This window comes from Solanum dulcamara, chromosome 12 (assembly GCF_947179165.1).
Source record: "Solanum dulcamara chromosome 12, daSolDulc1.2, whole genome shotgun sequence".
Taxonomy (NCBI): Eukaryota; Viridiplantae; Streptophyta; class Magnoliopsida; order Solanales; family Solanaceae; genus Solanum; species Solanum dulcamara.
Genome location: NC_077248.1, coordinates 51713543 through 51733811, shown reverse-complemented (window position 1 = coordinate 51733811; position 20269 = coordinate 51713543). Strand labels below are relative to the sequence as shown.

The 20269-nt window shown below is 37.1% G+C and overlaps 1 protein-coding gene across 2 annotated transcripts; it reads left to right on the top strand.

Annotated features, from left to right (window-relative positions):
• The first annotated feature begins 280 nt into the window (after positions 1-280).
• On the top strand, positions 281-19079 carry LOC129877826 (protein transport protein SEC24 B-like). 2 transcript variants are annotated; one of them, XM_055953365.1, is made up of 26 exons: positions 281-457; positions 1100-1235; positions 2222-3043; positions 4742-4957; positions 5142-5216; positions 5385-5483; positions 6901-7012; positions 8021-8148; positions 8463-8582; positions 9424-9504; positions 10296-10373; positions 10486-10578; positions 11554-11608; positions 12138-12214; positions 12942-13013; positions 13141-13224; positions 13419-13538; positions 13646-13714; positions 14626-14703; positions 14864-15002; positions 16284-16448; positions 16946-17091; positions 17239-17418; positions 17900-17991; positions 18145-18176; positions 18643-19079. In XM_055953365.1, exons 3-26 carry the CDS (start codon positions 2246-2248, stop codon positions 18747-18749), a joined length of 3216 nt encoding a protein of 1071 aa, XP_055809340.1. In that variant the 5' UTR covers positions 281-457; positions 1100-1235; positions 2222-2245; the 3' UTR covers positions 18750-19079. The 2 variants fall into 2 exon arrangements, with proteins under 2 accessions (XP_055809340.1, XP_055809341.1); XM_055953366.1 differs by lacking the exon at positions 1100-1235 and having other exon boundaries at positions 2220-3043.
• The last annotated feature ends 1190 nt before the right edge of the window (positions 19080-20269 follow it).

The following is a 20269-nucleotide window of genomic DNA, read 5'->3' as shown; positions in this document are numbered from 1 at the left end:
ATGACTACTTTTTTTTTAGTAAAACTTTAATTTTAACTTTCTACGCGACATGTTTAAGGCCACAAGATTATATGATATTTTGATACATTTGACATAACTTTAATTTAGGACCATAAAATAATTTTTTTTTAAAAATTTCATGTCAAGTTAAACTAGGTCATTCCTTTTTGAAATGGAGGAAGTATTATTTTATGGGAAGAAAGTAATATTTTATTTTCTAAATTAGAAAAAGAACATGTAAGAAGAGAGCACGTGTTATTCGTCATCTTTGGCACTTGTAAAAGGAAAAAAGATCAGAGTTCCGACCCCGTTCCATAGAGATTTGACAAAGAAGACTTCGAAAATCAAAAATCAAAAATCAAAATAAGTAGCAAAAAGTGTGGGCGTCTGCCGGACTAGGAGGACCCTGAGACGAACAGCTCTCAAGTCTCAATTCGGGGCTGGAATCGTCTATAAGGTATCCCAATTTTCCCGTTGGATCCACTGCTTTACTCTTACAAATTCCGTTTAGCTCATATTTCTATTTTCATTACTCAATTTTGCTGATCTGACTGGAAATTGATTTAGATCTGACAATTCCAATTTGAAGATTTGATCCTTTAGTTATATCTGTCGAATTCTCATTTTGAATACTACTATGGCGCATTTAGAATTCGCGAAAAGGGATGATCTCGGATAATTTGTTTGAGATCCTTTCTATGCCTGCACGGCTGCACCTCCCGTCCATTTTCTTTTTGGATGGTAGTGCTGGTGGCGTAATTGAGAAATTTAAACATGATGGTGTTGAATATGTTTTCTGTTTTTCTCCTTTCCTTTCCTTTTTGTTTCAAGGGGGATTGGGGGTGGGATTTATAGTTGTTATTGTTCTATTGATTCCCAACATACTGAAGGCAAAGCTTAGTGAAAAGAACAGAAAAAATCCCCATCCCCATCCCCATTTACCGTATTGCTTCTTCTTCTTCCTCATAAGCGTCGCCCGTGCTCCCCCCATTTCTTCTTCTATTTTCCCATCCTCTTTCTATCATCTACTTGACGATTTAAACAAAAGAGAAAACACTGGACGAATTAACTTAGCTACGCAATTTCCTTATTTTTACAGAAAAGTACTTTACAAATCAGATTTCAGAGGCAAGCATCTTGGGAAGAATGTTGTGTTTGGTATGGACATGAGTGTTGGAGATTTTCTAGCCTTCTTTTACCTCCTTAAGTTGCCAATAGAAGAAATCAATCTGAAGGTAAGTGGCCTTCTATTTTGAATTAGATCCTCAACTAAAAATTCTGACTGGATTTAGATGTTATCTTGCTTTATTTACTATCAGAACCTGTTAAGAAAATTATTTTACTTCACCTAACATAAATTATGTTTCAGTAAGTTTATCCAAAAATATGTTTCTCAGTTCTGTTTACTTTTGGAATTAATGGATGAATTTTTGGCCATTCATAAGCATAACTTCCTCTACCTTGAGTGACATTGCAGAAACAGGCATGGACTACTGCGGTGGCTAATTTTGAATAAAGTGGCCGGAGAGACTTTATTTTGGTGAATCAGTTTCAAAAGGCTAATTTGAAGTTTTTTTTAAATGAAAAATAGAATTTGTAATGATAAAAATGATGTGGCATTTTTATCTGATGTGATGTGGATAGTGATATGTCATCCACATCGACGCGATTGAGAGACACTCATGGTCAGAGGGGTTTAAAATAATGTATTTTAAGTGTTCACTTGGTAAAGTCATGAGTAAAAGGGTCCAAGTGATAATCCGAGTCAAATATAAGGGTCTCTCAGGTCATTTCGCCATTTTTGTTTCATGAGATGTTTGAGTTCTCTTTGCTAATTTCTGTTGGTTTGGAGCTTGTGGTGTTTGATCTTGGTCGGCCTTGTGGAGTGAACCTTTCCTCTGATGCTATGTCTGGGTGTCGGTATGTTATTGTCCGTCTTCCAGCTTCTTTGGGTACCATGTGCTGAAATGAAGTAGGAAGGGTGGGTGGGAATTAATATCTGATGTTTTTTTGATTGTTTAATCAGCATTGATGTATTGTGTGGTTATTTTTCTTTTGTGGTTAATGTTATGGACTTGGTTTCCTTTGAATCAATATGGCTTTAAACGTGTTTTTTTTGCTTGCTGAATGTTTGATATAGTGAAGATTGCTGTTCTTATTTTTTTTTTGTCTATTGATTTTATTTATTTATTGAACGTTTTTTCTGGCTTCTGTTCTAGAGTTTTGGGAAATTTGGAAATAATCAATGGCAGCTCCAGGAGGACCTAGACCAAGGAATGCACCACCACCCAATTATAACCCTAATGCACTTACTGATGGCATGCAAAATCTACAAGTAAATAGGCACAATCATTCACCTAGTACTCTTAGGCCTAATAACCCATTTGGGCAGCAGCCACCTTTTGCTGGTGGACCACCTGTTAGTCGCCCAGGACCTCCACCACCTGGTGTGCTCCCGAGAGGTCCTGCACCTCCTAGTGGTCCTTCACACACTGGATTGCCGCCTCCTGTGGCTCAGTCTGTTCCTCCCTTTGCATCTCGGCCACCTCCTCCTGGTGTAATGCCCCCTTCTATGGGTGGTGCACCCCCTCCACCTGGGTCTTTGCCTTCTGCATTGGGTCCTCGTCCAGGCCCTCCGGGTCCATTTTCTTCTTCACCATTGACAACAGGTCCTGCTGTGCCACCACCATCAAGCATTTCTAGTTCGGTTAGTAATGGGCCACTGGCAGGTGGGCCAGGAATGATGCAGGGCAGAGCACGTTTTCCTCCTCCAAGCAATACAATGAGGCCACCATTTGGAGCTCCTCCTCCAGCTATGGTTTCACCTGGCGCTTCTTCTCAGCCTTCAGGCATGCGGTCACCCTTTGGAAGTTCATCATCTGTCAGCACAACACCAGGGACAGCACAACCACCACCACCATTTTCAGGATCATTTCAGAATGTGCCACCTCCTTCAGGTTCCTCTCCATTTGCAGCACCTGTTCAAGCCATGCCTCCACCCATGGGTGCTCCTTATGGAACACAGTCGTGGCAACCTCATCAGGTGATCTTTATATGCCTATCTTCCTGTACTTGTTTTGGAAGGTGAAATCTATATATTTTCCCAATTTTTTTTTGATTGTCATGTGCATATGCTATTGAAGGAAAAAAAACAATAGAGTCTGTTTCAGCTCCCTGGTGTCAAGAGTTTTCCCTCAACTCATTAGCGAAGTATAATTTATTTTGTGTAATCTTTGAAGCTGAGATATATATTTAGTTCTTGCCTGTCATAGATTACAAAAGTAGTTGTAGGATATATAAAAAAAAAGGCAGCCCGGTGCAATAAAAGAATTCATAGGATATATATTTTTTAATTTGCACCAACTTCTTTTGGATCAACAAGCCACACAAGATGTATTTCTATACGTGTTTATTTATTATTTTTAAAAACCAACAAGAAATGTTGGCCTGTTGGGTTCTGTCATCAAGGAATCAAAAAGTTTCAAGGGGCCTAGTGTTGAAGAGATGCTTCATGACTTTAGGATAGAAATATCAATCATATTCAGAAACTGGTTACTGTTTGGTGCTGTTGATGAGTAGCTTGAGAATGATATCAATACTCTGTCAATTGCCGTTCGATATTATCAGAAAATTTGTTGTGGAAGTAGTAGGGTCTAAAAATGAAGAAAAAGATACACTGTGAAGGGCTGTAATGAGTTAAAATTTAGAAAGGGGTGAAAATAATTCTCTCTCCAACTTGGTTTAAAATGTCAAATTTCCCCTCCAACGTTATGCAATTGTCACTCATGCAATGTCTACTGTGCCTTTGCATTCTATGTACCTTCTTTTCTTTTTTCAATTTTTGATAGTTTAATTCGTTTCATCTAGTGTATTACTCCCATAATAATCAATGATGTCATAATTTATTCATTCAAAGTTAAATAAAGAAGTATTTTTATGAATTTGTGATGAAATGTACTGCTATTTCAAATAATTGTTATTTTAGTTGCATGTACATTATAAAATTATCTTTTTCTTCAACATAAAACCGAGTTTTAATTCTCACTAACAAAGTTACCTACATGAATACTTTTTTATAATTTAAAACTTTGAATATGTTGTTTGGAATTCTTTCATTATTCAAAGTTATTAATATGATATTTGATTACTCCATAAATAAAAATTGTTTTTATTATAAAATTTTATATTTTGCTAGGTCTTTTTCCATGCTTGAAAGTAATGAAAACAATAATTTTCAGCATCATTTATTTACTTTATCTGAATGAATTCAAACTATAAATAGAGAAATCCTTCTATAAGTTTGTTGCAAAATCTGCCGCTTATTTTGATAATTGTTATATTATATCTCAAGTGTATAAGTACTTGTTAAAGAAAAATCTTAAGTACAAGTTTTCTTAAGCATGAAAAATTTAAACATTATCAAAGTATATTACACCACCTTTGCAGTTTGGCTGGACCATCTGAAAAGGATAACTATCTTTCTCAATTGAAGCTACAACAACCTACCTATCCTCCCTTAATCAGAGGAGGTATATCAATCTTAATAAAACTTATATATAATTCAAAAGGACCCGTTAAGTACATGGCACATTTCCAATGTAATGTTTTTTTTTCTTTTTTTCCTATTGAAATCCTATATTTATGTGGATCACATGTTGGGTCAAGTATATTGGTTTCAGTATGCTTTTACTGTATTTCCACTTTCATGTGAAGTGCATATACTGAGTTTACTCATTTACAGGGGGCTCCGCCTTCTGCTATCCCTGGTTCGATGCAACCACCAAGTATGTATGGAATGGCACCTCCTCTTCCAAATCAGGCAGTGGCTTCGATAACTCCTTCTATTGGCCATACCAGCCCATCAAAAGTTGATCCCAATCAAATTCCGCGCCCTATTCCAAATACTTCTGTAGTTCTGCATGAAACCCGACAAGGCAACCAAGCCAACCCCCCTCCGGTAAATCATCATTTTATTTAGGAACATTTGGCTCTAACATCTTACTTGGTTGTATTGGACTGCTGCATATGCAGCTGAACTATCTTTTCTTTAAATGGTTATGCTTGCCTCCTAAAGGTTTTTATTAAACTAACTTTTTGGTTCTTATTGCTGTTTCCTGTTTTTCTTTTTTGCCCACTTGAAGCCTGCCACAAGTGACTATATTGTTAGGGATACTGGAAATTGCAGCCCACGGTACATGAGGTGTACTATTAATCAGGTACTAAACTTCCTTGCGTTGTTTTTTGTCTCTGTGTTATTCATCCCTCTATGGTTTCTGCATTATACTCTTTATCTTTCTATGGAATGAGAAGCTTACTAACCATATATTTATTTCCCATTAAAGCACTAATTGTTGATAATATGGTCCTTGTTGTTTGTGTAACAGATACCATGTACCGTTGACCTTTTGACAACCTCGGCAATGCAATTGGCTTTATTGGTACAACCCTTGGCTCTTCCTCATCCATCTGAAGAGCCCCTCCAGGTAAATGCATTTTTTGCATATATATATTTTTGTTTTAATAGCCTTTTTGTACCCTTACGTTTCATTATATGTGAACCTGTCTGTGTGGGCACGAAGATCAAGTGGAGAGAAAGACTTTTAGAACTTGTGGTCTTAAACATGCCGTGATATTTATGTGGCTATAAAACCATGTCATTAAGGGTAAAATAAGAAGTCTAAAGTGAAATTGTTTCTAAATGTAGAGTAATGTCATTCTTTTTCGAACAGGCTAAAAATAAAAGAGTAAAACCTTTGACGGAAACAGACAAAGTAATAGTGTTTGGCTTACAATATTGGGTATACCTTGATGAAAGATGATATAAGGTTTATCCAAGAGCACGAGGATATAACAATTCGGAAGGAAAGATACAACAAGACCTTTTTTGAGAAGGAATTTAACAAGTCTTTTGAGCACAAAAAAGATTAAAACTCACGCACGTATTTCGAGCCAAAGCTATTGGGTTCTGCTAAACCCATAACTTTTAAGTCTGGCTCCGCCTTTGCTTCCATGTCTACCGTCTTTTCTCATCTCTTTCAACCCTTGATAGCTAGAGCTCTTCCACCTTTGCCTTCACCCATGTGGCAGGCTCTAGTGATGGCAGCTTAGCTACTTACTGCCACATAGCCGCTAATCTGAATTTTACGTACCTCTCCAACTGGATTACTGTGGACTTCCCTTTTTTTTTTTGAGAAGGTAAGTAAGCTTCATATTAAAAGAAACAGGCAGCCTAGTCACTGAACATGTGCTAACTGCTAAGGCAGTACACAGGTCAGGATTCCCTCTATGTTGCTCGGCCTCTTCAAAAATGTCAGTGGGTGAGTGTCAGTGTCAGATTCTCCAAAAGTAGTGGTTTTTTGGAGAATCCGATAGATGCGCCATTGAAAGTGAAGAGTCCACGCAACTTAGATTCCCTCACTTCAAAAGCAATATTTTGGGCTTCCTAATTTTGACCCCCAACTAGGATATAGCCTCAAATCAAACCAAAAGCAGAACTTTCTCATATGTGATTAACAGAAGATCAAGTTATCATGTGCGAACAAATGATATTTTCATTGCCAAGATTTGTATAAGTGATTATTACAATTATGTTTGTTGAGATTTTGTTGAAGTACTACTGTGTGATGTATTCTAAGATGTACAATTGATTGCAGTGACCCTTGGAGGTCAGGGGAGTGTGCTTTTTCTTTTTCTTTTTCTTTTTCTTATTGTTTGGTAAAAGGAACAATCGTGATCCCTAGAGTGGAAATCCTTTCAACTAATCATCATGGATCCTATGTTTATGCTTGTTATATATCTATTATCATTTCTACTTACTCTATATTCTGAGCATTTAGAGGCACTACAATGATGTAAATTGGTTTGGTAGTTCTTTTACCTTTGTGTTGTTTTCCTTGACAGGTGGTTGATTTTGGGGAAAGTGGTCCTGTTCGGTGCTCCCGTTGCAAAGGCTATATAAATCCTTTCGTGAAGTTCATTGATCAGGGAAGACGTTTCATCTGTAACTTGTGTGGTAAGAATGAAATTAATTTATTCCCACTGAAGTTATGTGATATTGGAGTCTACAGAAGCTCTAGATATTATTTTAGAGACTCAATATTGAAATGCAATATAGAATGGTCGTGATGTTTTGTGAAAAAAACTACAGTATACGAAACAGAAGTATCAAATTTTACATTGTTAATGATATTCTTCTGCTCTAACTAGTCTAACAAAAAACACAAGCACATTCTCAGACATCTAATAAACATTTTTACCGCAAGCACGTTCTCAGACATCTAATAAACATTTTTACCGGTCAACTGAGAACATCTGAGCCGTCTTACTTTTACACCTTCCATTTCATAAGAAGCTAAGAAGAAAATTATCTTTAAACATAGTCCTTTCTGGACCATATTCAGATACGAGTGTTCTTTGGAAGTGACATTGATAGATATCAATACGATCCTTATAGGTTGACATGTAAGTCTATACATGAAGCAGGCCTGTGAGCAACTTCATAAGTAAACTAACCTATGAAGTATAACAGTAAAAGCAAAGAATCATTGACTCTCTCTCTCTCTGTCTCTTTTCTTTGGGGATAATTCACTTATCCTCTGTTAAATAGTCCAGGTGTGCACAAGCCGGCTTCGGCATTACCCAACCAATTCTATTTTTAGTGATATGGTCCTGCTTTGACAGCAAGATCTCTTCCATTTTCTATGGTATAGCTTGCATTTTCTGAACACCTTCCTAGTGGATGCGCATGATTGTGTTATAGCAGGAGAAGTTCAGATCTCCTAGTAGAAGACCAATTGGCCAGGTTCCATGCTATTCACTGCCAATTACACATTTCCAAAACAATTGACTCTAAAAGGTTAATGGAATGAACACCTGTGCCATCAGCTTCAGTTAATAAATCGAATGCACAACCTAAAAATTGAAATGTAGAAACCATTTTCAATTTCCCACTGCTGCAATTTGAATGAAAATGTGCTGTTTTTTAGTTTTTATCTCATGTTTCTTGCCGTCCTTTTTGCAGGACATACTGATGAAACTCCACGTGACTATCAGTGCAACTTAGGTCCAGATGGCAGGCGTAGGGATGCTGATGAAAGGCCTGAACTATGCCGAGGAACCGTTGAGTTTGTCGCTACCAAGGAATATATGGTTGGTACCTTTTGGACACATTGATTCACGGATGCGATTGCATGACTTTATAGGAGTAATGCCATATTAAGTAGACATTCCGTTCTCTGAGCTTTCAGTTTAGCTAGCTTTGGGCTTTCAAATTTACCATCTGAAGATGTTGTGGTATTTGGGGAAGCTAAACAGAATATAGTGGAATAAATACATAGGATTCATATGGCAATATCAACGAATTTGTAGATGCACTCCTTTCTTTGGTGTAGGGAATTCCTTAATTCGATTTTGTAACTTATTGGATTTTGCAGTAATAACTTGATATTTGTCTTGTATTTCAGGTGCGAGATCCAATGCCCGCTGTGTATTTCTTCCTGATAGATGTTTCCATGAATGCCATACAGACTGGTGCAACTGCAGCTGCTTGCAGCGCTATCAGCCAAGTTATTTCTGATCTCCCTGTAAGTCTATTGTTTGTTTATGATGATGCGGCATTCATTTTTTTATCTTTTGAGTAGAGAGAAAAGTATTTGGCTTGTCTTTTCAAATGGAATCATCATAAATTAATTACATTCTCGTACTAAACTAGTGAGATTAACTAGAACTTCTGATGTAGCGATGCAAGTACCCATGTAATTTGTCCTTTGAGATGATGAGAAAGGTTATTGATGCATCTGAATTGTGGAAAACCTAGTTTGTCTCCATTCTGAATAGTGCAATGTTGCACGAATGCTGCTTGGTCACTTTGGTTGGTTTATCAAGGAGTTCATCATGGAATATCTGTATTTAGTGGCTGTTGGCCCCTACAACATTACTTTTGTCAAAAAAATAAAATAAAATTTAGTGGCTGTTTGCCCCAGGGGGTGGGTGAGTGGGGGATGGATTAGGCAAAAAAGATGAAGAGATTATGATGTGATAACCTGTCGATTTGCATCTCCTTAACCGATGGCTTCTAATAATTCCAGAAGGTAAAAGGTAAATGATGAATGTGACAAAAGAATTTAGGTGAATTCTTGAATGTCTTTGATTGAGAGGTTCTTTTTTCGGCATCTGGTGTTATTCTAGTTTAATTAACCATGGATTGATCTGGTAAACAAAGCAATCTATGATCTTATGGAACTCGTGAGAGATGGGATCATTCAAATGGTTAGAATGATGTGTTCACTAGGAGGCATGGATTAGGGAATAGATACTATTTGTGATACAGTTCAGCTAAGATGCATTTCTATTCAATTTTAATGCACAATAGGAATTCTTGAGAGTTTATGAGCTGTCTTTGACATTGAAAACTTATTATTGCAGGACGGTCCTCGGACATTGGTTGGAGTTGCTACATTCGACTCAACTATCCACTTTTACAATCTCAAGCGTGCATTGCAGCAGGTTTAACACATCCAAATGAGTTTGATTCTGCTAATTAAGATTTATAATCTGAAATTAAAAGATGCTTTGAAATCAGTGTTGAACCTTAATTAGTTGTCTTTGCCTTTTTCTATTTGTTGAGCTAATCATGAACTGACAATTACTATTAAGGGAAAAATGCAGTACTACTAAAATGATTATTGTCGGATTTCAGAAATGTGTTGCCTAGATGATTAACTAAATGCATTTCTTAAAGAATTTCTATAAGTTGAAATGAAATAAAAATCTTTGACTAAGTGTATGTTGTTCGGACTCTTAAAAAATGTCAATGAGTGCGTGTAGGATCCTCCAAAAACAAGTGCATTTTTGGAGGATTTGACACGGGTGTGACAACATTTTTGGAGAGTCTTGAACAATATTAGATCTTGGAAACGGAGTTAGTAGTACTTACAAACAAAGTAAAATTATTCTTGTTTCCTTTTTCATTCTTGTCTTGTCTGTGATTAAGTGATGGGTTGCAGGAAGAAAATATTAGCCTTCAAAATAGTACTTTATAGTCCTCAACTTCTCTGCCTTAATTTGCTGCTCATCCCATTACTGCCTAATTGCTCCATTTTACTAAATTATGCAGTTCTCTCATTCTTCTTCTCTGGTATTGTTGGATACTATTTTACTTGTTCCGTGTTTCTCTGATTTGACTTGCTCATTTTTCTTTAATATGGATGCTTAAATGGGATTAGGGTTGTGGCAAATGGTTTAGGTTGGTGAAGTGCTTGTTTTCTGATAAGTTGATTCTGGATCTATCTTTGCAGCCATTGATGCTTATAGTCCCTGATGTCCAAGACGTTTACACGCCCCTTCAGACTGATGTTATTGTGCAGTTCTCGGAGGTTAGTTCTGCAAGATGTTGAGCAACTTCTGATCATGTTCCCCTTGTTAAAAGCAGAATGACTAAGACCATCAGTGCGTCCTATGAAAGTGGTTACTTGTTTGTATTTTCAGTGCCGTCAACACCTAGAGCTTCTCCTAGAAAGCATCCCAACAATGTTCCAGAACAACAGGACTGCTGATTCAGCTTTTGGAGCTGCAGTCAAGGTATCAGTGATTTACATAAAGTTAGTTTCCCAAGTTGTTATTTGGGCTATAAATCCACTTATTTTATATTGTTTCGTTAAATCATAGATGGGGGAAGTATATTCAGTGTTCCTTCTAAAATGTGAGTAGTTAGGTCACCACAGTTGCCAAAATGTTACCTTCTCAAAAAAAAAGAGGTCACCACAGTTGCCTGAGACTTTGCCATTCTGAGAAAAAGATTGGAAAAATTTAGTGTTATGTCTCTACAAGCAGATGCAGGGGTGGATCCAACCTTAAAAGGGCAGCCCGGTGCACTAAAGCTCCCGCTATGCTCAGGGTCCGGGGAAAGGCCTGACCACAAAGGTCTATTGTACGCAGCCTTACTTTGCATTTCTGCCAGAGGCTGTTTCCAAGGCTTGAACTCGTGACCTTCTGGTCACATGGCAACAACTTTACCAGTTACTCCAAGGCTCCCCTTCTTGGATCCAACCTTACTGTACTAAATTCATCTAAACCCTATACTTTTGACTCAAGAGTATAAATTCATGTGTAAAAGTTGAGTGAAATTGCAGTAAATGGTAGATATAAAGCCACAACTTTAAAAATATTGATGCACCCAAGGGAATGACCTAGTGGTTAATGAAGTGGCTTGAGAACCATGAGTTCTCAAGTTCAAATCCCAGCAGAGAGAAAAACACTAGTCCTAGCCTTGTTGGACACAGTTACCTGATACATGTTAGCTGTTGCTGGTGGGAAGTGACAGGTATCCCGTGGAATTAGTCGAGGTGTGTGTAAGCTGGCACAGGCACCATTCTTATCAAAAAAGAAACTTCAAAAATATTAATGAGCTCAATGCTAAGAACATTAAGGATTGAACCCGTAGAATTTGAATCCGGAACTCGCCTCTATTAAGATGAGTGATTGCAAGCCTAACTACAACAGTCTATGATGGATTATCATATTGATTGATTCTTACTTGGCGTTTTGTTACTTCAGGCTGCTTTCTTGGCAATGAAAAGCATCGGAGGCAAACTTCTTGTGTTTCAATCAGGTAAGGTGCTAAGTGCAGTGAACTTTAAGTATCATGTACAAGTTCAACCTTGTGCGTCTAAAATCAACTGTATCTTGTTTGCATGCTTGCAGTAAAATATCTTTTATCCTTGATCCCTCACTTCTCATTTACAATGCACTGCTGATCGACTGTTTTGCTTTTATTCATTTATGCTTAACTTCTGTTTCCAATGCAATCTGCCTAAATAGGTTGATACATAACAGGATTGCTTTCTATGTCACTGTCTGGTTCTTTAAAAGTTGAAGTATTTGTAGGATAGCTATGTTTATATTATGTTTTCAGTAAATTCCTGTTATGAAACTTTCCATCAAATATCTGGAGTCTGGACCAAATACTTTGTTAAAAGCATGCTTTAGGAAATTGCCTTAGAAATCCTTTTTTCTTCTCCACTTGGTGCATCAACAAGTTCATAGGTCCTGTGATATATTTCCTGTAAATGGCTTGAGTCCTTGACTACACAAATTGTGATACGATTCTAAGTGTTGGCTATACTTGCTATGTATTATAGTCCTGCCATCTACTGGTATTGGAGCCCTTTCTGCTAGAGAGGCTGAAGGAAGAACCAATGTATCAGCTGCAGAAAAGGTAAAATTATTGAACCAGTTTTTATATTGAACCAATTTTTAGTTCTTTAGAATATATCTGTCTCACGTTTAGATTGCTTGTACCCAGTGTCCCCTAGTTTTTGTCCATCATTTCATATTTTGGATGTCACAAAACATTTTCCATTTATTATGTGGGCTCTGTCCGTAAAGTTGTCCATATTCACTGTTGAATAGATAGAAGCTTCTAATATATGATTAAGTGTGAGAGCTGTTGTCTCTTAATTGCCAACTTCTTATGAAAGAGACAATTGGAGAAATGGATGGCAGTTTGCTCATCATTTCTTGAAATTTTTTGGTCTTCATTCCACGATTGAATCACCATCTTAAATCAGAGAGTGGTGGAATCATTTTTTTTTGGTGGTAAATGAGAGTGCTTTTTGTGGCTATCAATTTTCTTCTTAAATCTTGGGTTTAGGTGTATTCCTGCTAAGCTTTCACCAGCTTGTGATTGTCATTTTTCTTCTTGGTGATCAGTTTGCTTAGAACAGATGAAAGTTTGTATGCCAATGGTGTTAGTCTGGTACATTGAGGTATACTTCTAGTGTAGTCCGTGTAAGCATTGGACAAATCAACAATGGATTCTGTCTGAGTTTTGTAAAATGCATATCCAGCACCAATGTGTCGATGAATAAAAATTATTGCTTATGCCGAAAAAAAGAAACCATGGCATTGCTTATTCGGAAGAATTGTATGTTTTCCAATTTCAGGAGGCCAACAAGTTGCTCCAGCCGGCTGACAAAACTCTGAAGACAATGGCTATTGAGTTTGCAGATTATCAGGTGAATTTATCTGAAAAGCCTGTGGAAGTATGATTCATTAAAGCAAAAATAGGATGTTAAGAACCCCTTTTGGTCTTCTTATATTTATAATCGTTCACTTCAATTAATTAGATCTCAACTGCTTCAGGTCTGTGTTGACGTGTTTCTCACAACGCAATCCTATGCAGACATTGCCTCCATCTCTGTCATTCCTAGGACGACTGGTGGGCAGGTAACTGTGACGCTTGCTACTATTTTAGCTTGTCTTGTCCCGTAGGGCATCGGTTATGATGCACTTACTGTTCATGGAATTTATGAACACTCTTATTAGGCAACTTACTATATATGGTAACCTCTTCACTTCATGTTCCCTTTTGATATTTTTACATCTAGGCTAGAGCCTTAAAGATGTTTCACTTGTGTCAGGTGTACTACTATTTCCCTTTCTCTGCTCTTGCTGATACTGCTAAGCTATACAATGATCTTCGATGGAATATCACTAGGCACCAAGGGTTTGAGGCAGTAATGCGTGTAAGATGTAGTCAGGTATGCTCCCCAGTTTTTGGGTCTTCCTGTGCTTTTCTTATAGGTACCACACCTAATTTATGGAAAGTTGAAACTGAGCACTCATGCTGACCGTGTTCGATTTGCAGGGCCTGCAAGTTCAAGAGTACTCTGGAAATTACTGTAAAAGAATTCCAACAGATGTTGATCTACCTGCGGTTCGTCCCCCCTCTATTCCCCCCTCCTCCCCCCCGCACAGAGAGAGAGAGAGAGAGAGAGAGAGAGAGAGAGAGAGAGAGAGAGAGAGAGAGAGAATTATGCATTTCCCAAGCATAAAGTAAAACCACAACTTAATGGAATTTGATAATAAACTTTGCACATCTGTATTACTGTATGCTCTCCCCACCACACACACACGCACGGCCACAGAGAGAATTATGCAGAAACTGCACATCTGTATTAAGTTCGAAGCATCTGTAGCACATATCTTGGGCTAATTCCAAATCTACCCATATTATGTTGACTACTTTTGATACTTTACCATTGATTCCCTGCCTCATTTACTAACTGAGCTTCCAACAGTATTGGTTTCTCCACCATCCAGTGTTTGGTCCTGTTCTTTTGGTGAGTTTTGGGGGTGGACATGATGCAACCGAGAAAAAGATTATATTGTGACATGTTGGTTCGTCACTTGTTTATCACCTATGTTTTTATCCAGCCTTTTTTCACATCAAGATGAAGCTTTTGAGTCATCTTTTCAGATTTTCCATGGCCAAAATATCCAAATGAATGTAAGTGTGAAAGTTCACAAGTCCAAAAGTACCCAAAGGTGCATATGTTATAAGTTAAATGTTTTGGGAGAATCTTATGAGTTGAAATTCGCTTCCAAAAGGGGTTACGTTAATCTAAAAACCACACGTGTCAGTAAGGAATTTAGTTCATGTTTTGAATGGAAACTATATTAGCATGGGTTTTTCTGTAACCATGTTTACACTGTTAATTCACCTTTTTCTGTGTGAATATTTACGACTCAAAAGTTTTTACACTGTTGATTCCCTGTTGAATGTGCTAGTTTGACCGACTTATGAATAGGGTGTGTTCATTTCTAAGTGAGCTTTCCTTTGTGCAGATTGACTGTGACAAAACAATTATGGTGACATTGAAACATGATGACAAATTGCAGGATGGTTCAGAATGTTCTTTTCAGGTACAAATTTATTTTGAGTCTTCAGCAATGAGTTTTTGTCAATCACGTTTGCCGTGTTTCTGTATGTCTATTTCCCTGCTGCTGTCCCCTCCTTTTTTACTTTTTTCTTCCCTGGTGCAATATGCTGGCCATTTACAAGAGCTTGTTTCTGTGTTTCCAGTCTGCCGTTCTTTACACTACCAGCGATGGCCAAAGAAGAATCCGAGTGTCGACTTTGGCTCTGCCTTGCACAACTATGTTGAGTAATCTGTTTCGATCAGCTGACTTGGACACCCAGTTTTCTTGCATCTTAAAGCAAGGTAGAAGATACTATGTAATAATACACCGTGTCACATTCTTAATTACAAGGTTGACAGTTCACCCTCCTCATCCGCCCCCTCATGGTTAGAAGGGCACCTCCCTTTTTTCTTCTCAATCAATCTCCATTTTTTGAAGAGCTAAAATTCTTGACAAGATTTTATCTAAACGTGCTTCTGCCTCAGAAGGGAAGGGCTTCTGCATCTATGCCTCATTTTCTCCCCTTTATACCGAGATGGTCTTTGACACCTTAAGTATGCATTTGTTTATTTATTTCCAAAAGCTGCATTGGCCTTTGCTCCTTTCTCATATATGCATAGCCAAATTATATATAAGCTTGTGTGTTTACACCTCCTACATGTCCATGGGTACAACATTCAATATAATTGTTTCTGCAATGGTGCTCCTTTATAATCCCCGTAACTCTTGTTCTGCATATATGAAATGAATATTTGCTAGATGATGGTGTAACTTTTGTGTCTAGATATTCCGTGATTTTTGGATGCTATACAAAAGCAAAACCACGACCTGAACAAAGTGAGGGACAAAGAAAATAAGTGTCTTATTAAAAAAGATTTTGTTTATTGACACTGTTAGAATAAGTAGGGAGCTGGCGTTTGTTCAGGATGTCACCTCTTTTATATCTTTTGGCCTAATGGCTAAATGATATTTGCCTTATTTTCTCCCCTTCAGGTTTCAATTCGGTAGGATGTATAAGAGAAAATTAATAAATCGTATATTTTTCCTTGAAAATGCACAATTAATACTCTCCTTTGCTATCTTTCCCATTTCTTCTGACTTATCAACCACAGTAAACTTGTCACCTCTTTTAGCATTTAATTGGTGTATTGAATCTAGCCAGCACTAAATTTTTGGTCATATTCTTCACCTATGAAGCTGTATTTATCTCCCCAAATCTCCTAAGAATCAGCTGCACAAGATCCTGCATTGAGGCCCTTCCTGCTTCTCTTTCTGTCTCTTGCTCTCTTTCAGAGGCAAATACTTTTGTTTTTCTATATGTTAAATCCATCATACACACACCTTTAAAAGAAAAAAAGATCCTCCTGGCCAGAAGCAAATAATTAGTAGATAGGTCTTTACAGCTTATTAATCGTGTTGTTGTGTTCGACATAATTACTATGACGAGTTGCCAAGTGGCCTTCTTGCTTGTGTTGTTTAATGTTATTGCATGCACTGTTGCTATTTCATTCTATTGTTCCCTGTTTCTCCTTGTTTATTATCTTAAAAGAGTAGTCGTACTTATGTCATTTTCTTGCATGCAGCTGCCAATGAAGTGCCAACCGCTCCTCTCTCACGGATAAGAGAACAAGTGACAAACCTTTGCATCAACATTCTGCACTCTTACCGTAAATTCTGTGCCACAGTGTCATCCTCAGGACAACTTATCCTCCCTGAGGCACTTAAACTTCTTCCTCTTTACACACTGGGTATATCTTGCCTTTTTACAAGCCTTTCATTTCCAAATGATTTGACAGTGTTGGTTTATACATGCAGTGCAATTTTAAAACAGTTCTCTTGCATTATTTCCTCTTCCTTTTCCATTTTATTCATTTAAGTTGACATAATGATCAAAATGCCTATATCTCTTTCACTCTCTATGCTCCACCTTGGTTTCCTTTTGTTGCTATTCTAAGATTGTTTATTCAGTTTATTTTTTTATAAGTTGAGTTATTCAGTGTATTATATGAGTTGAGTTGATGTAAATGATATGAAGGAAACTAGTGCCAAGAAAACCTAAACGAGTGATCACCCATTCCTACTTCCTAGTATGTGCATTTCAGCTTCCGAATGCTTCCTTCATATAATGCATATTGAATGACAGGATCTAATTTTCTTTTCACTACAAAAGCACTTCTGTGTGAATTCTTGAGCAAACAATTATGTAAAAACTATATTCTTCTTATGAGTTTTCTTAATATTTCAGCTTTGGTTAAAAGCACTGGACTTAGAGCAGATGGACAGATTGATAGTAGGTCCTTCTGGATTAATTATGTTTCCCCACTCTCTACTCCATTGGCAATCCCTCTGGTCTACCCTAGATTGATAGCAATTCACGAACTCGGTACTAAGGTATGTACTTGTATTTATGGATTTTGTTTCCGTTTTTTCTTTTGCCTTTCTAAGTCAAGTTAGTAGTTCTATTCATTTTCTTGATTCCTTTGAAACATTATTTTTGGATTACATTTCTTACATTTCATTCTGTATTTGAACTTGTAGGAGAATGACGATTCTCTTATTCCCCCTTCTATTCCGCTTTCCAGTGAACACATTACTGACAATGGTATCTATCTTCTCGAGAACGGCGAGGACTGTTTGATATATGTTGGGAACTCTGCAGATCCTAATGTTATCCATCAACTGCTAGGCATTTCATCTGTTGAAGAAATTCCTGCTCAGGTAATTTGACATGTCTTCTGCTATTGGTTGGTGATATTATTCCAAATGTCTGAGTAGGTAAAGGGGGGAAACGCATTCTCAGCACCCTTCTTCTTAGGATCCTCATTTGATACATGTGGCTGAAAAAGTGCATTTAATTTGTAGCAATTATTCTTGAATGGTTTTGGTTAAACTGTATAAATCCATGGTGGTCAGATGTGTCAGTCAGGTACTTTTGTGGCAAGCCAAAGTATGAGGCTTGCATTCAAACCACCTATCCTATTTGATGGTTTGTGCAATTTATTTCAAACAAGTCATATCTTAAAGTAAACCTGTTTTTTTCTTAATACCTTATTCCTCAACTAATTAGGCTCTTGGGTTCATTAGGTTCTTGATTGATAAAGCAATCAAATGTTCTTTTTTTTCCATTGGTGAAGCAAAGCAATTACTTATTGTAATTTACCTCCTCTCGCATAGATTCTGAATTTTCCCTTTCTCTCAGTTTGTTCTGCAGCAGTATGATGACAATCCACTCTCTAAGAAGCTCAATGACATCATTAATGATATTAGACGCCAAAGGTGTAACTATCTCCGGTATGGTTCTTCTTTTTCTGTGTATTTGCTCCTACCTTTTATGAGATGGTTCATCAATTACATTTCATTACTTATAAATCAAAACAATGTGATTGGCATATCTATAACACATACTGTCTTATTTCTGATATATTATCAATTTGATCTTGGCAGCTTAAAATTATGCAAAAAAGGTGATTCATCAGGTTCGTATCCAGTACCATATTTTTGCACTTCTATCCCCAAATCTTAACATACATAGATTATTAGTCATTTTAAATCAATTTAACATTCTCCCTGCTCTTAGCTGCTTAGTGTGAACATTTCATATGATAGCTTGCAATTACCAATCATCCCTGCTTTGTTTATTAGCTCACCTTTAGTCATTCCAGATTCTTGAGGCAGTACTTTAGTTTTACAACAGTTTATCACAAGGTATCCTGAGGTTTTTCTGAGGTGTAGAACTGTCGTATCGAAGGACTACTTCTACCTTGTTTTATGGTTATATAGCTTTAATTAACATTGAGGTAAACAAATGATTATATAAAAGATTTTCTACATGCAAGAAGCATGCTCATGTAAGATTGGTTTGGAAGAGAAAAAGCTCAATTATATGGTATTAATTCTTGCTCTTGGCCCTAGCACATTGTTAACTTTGTATCTCTTTGTCAGGCATGTTATTTCTCTCGCACATGGTAGAAGACAAGACACAAAATGGACTTTCATATGTTGAGTTTCTAGTACATATCCATCGACATATTCAAAATAAAATGGCTTGAGAAAATATCCAGTTTTGTTCATGAATTTTGATTATAGAGAGGGAAGGGGGGTGGGGGTGGGGGGTGTACAGGTTTCCGTATGAGGAGCTGCAGATCAGCTTTCCAGGTGTGGTCCCATCGATGGCTTCAGAGCTCTCTTAGTTTACGGAGGTGCAGCGCATACTCAAAATGAACGAACAAAAAGCAGTTCTTTTTTATGTATTTTCACAGTGATAGTGTTTTCTATTCTGATTATTTTTCTTGACGTGAAAATGTAGTGTTAAAGTGGAATTAGTTTTGTTGACTATATTGGCTATGGTGTTAAAAATGTGTTTCTTTTTTGTCTGTGTCTCAAGCAGTGTTTCTTCTCTTGATCTCGGAATATCAACTGAACTTTGTGTTTTAGCATCATTTCGATTTACTTAGATGGAGTGAATATGTATAGTGCCTCTGCCCGAGCTTTGTGTTTTAGCGTCGTTTCAATCTACAGATAAGGAGCTGATTATATCAACAAGAAAGAAAAGTTGCTATAGACAGGGAGCTGATTCAAATTCTTAATACCAGAACGAGATCCTGTGGTTCAAGATAAAATAAACCTGGATTTCATTATCAAAATTGTATCAGGAATTGAGTTTTAGATAAAATAAACCTGGATTGCATTATCAAAATTGTATCAGGAATTGAGTTTTAGTTCTCACGTTAGCTTTAAAAATTGAACTAGATCAATTGTTGGAAGTAACAGAGATTCCATCAGAAAGATCTGATTAATTTGTGTGGAGTATGGCTAGGCATAGGGGGAAAAAGTAGGCAAAACATAAATAACGACGACATATCCAGTGAAATTTCACAAGTGAGTTTTGGGAAGGGTAGGATGTATGCAAATCTTACCACTACCTCATATAGGTAGAAAAATTGTTTTCGAAAGGTCCTTAGCTCAAAAGTCACAATTGCAAGTAATAGAGAAAAATAATATATATAGGCATAATGACAAAACAAAAAGCGATGTAAATTTTTACAAGACAAGCAATAACAACAACAAAGTAATGTGATAATTAAAGGCAATAACAACATAACTATAAATGCACGCATAGACCTACGACCACCTTAAACTGACACACACGACAATACACCATTCTATCTCTACTAGCCTTCTACCTTAATCCGTGACCTCCACTCCTTTCTATCTAAGGTATGTCTTCAGTAATATGGAGTAACGCCATATCTTGTCTAATCATCTCTTCCTAAAATTTTTTTGCTCTACCCCTACTCCTCTGTATAACCCCTAAATCCAACCACTCGCACCTCCTAACTGGGGCGTCGACACCCCTCCTCTTCACATACCCAAACTATCTTAGCCTCGCTTCTCTCATCTTGTCTGCCACAGAGGTCATTCCCACCTTCTCTCGAATAACCTCATTCCTAATTTTATCTCTCCTAGTGTGTCCACATCCATATCTTCGCAACATACATTTTTTGAACATAAATAAGCTGCTTAAAATTGTTCATAAGCTATACATTCAGATCGTTCTATAACAACATCC

What these genes read in the sequence shown, in the direction of transcription:
- LOC129877826 (XM_055953366.1), top strand. Translation starts at nt 2,246, where the DNA reads ATGGCAGCTCCAGGAGGACCTAGACCAAGGAATGCACCACCACCCAAT. An exon ending in TTTCATCTGTAACTTGTGTG is followed by an intron (nt 7,013 to 8,020) that starts GTAAGAATGAAA and finishes TCCTTTTTGCAG; the next exon opens with GACATACTGATGAAACTCCA. An exon ending in TCTTCCTCTTTACACACTGG is followed by an intron (nt 16,449 to 16,945) that starts GTATATCTTGCC and finishes TTAATATTTCAG; the next exon opens with CTTTGGTTAAAAGCACTGGA.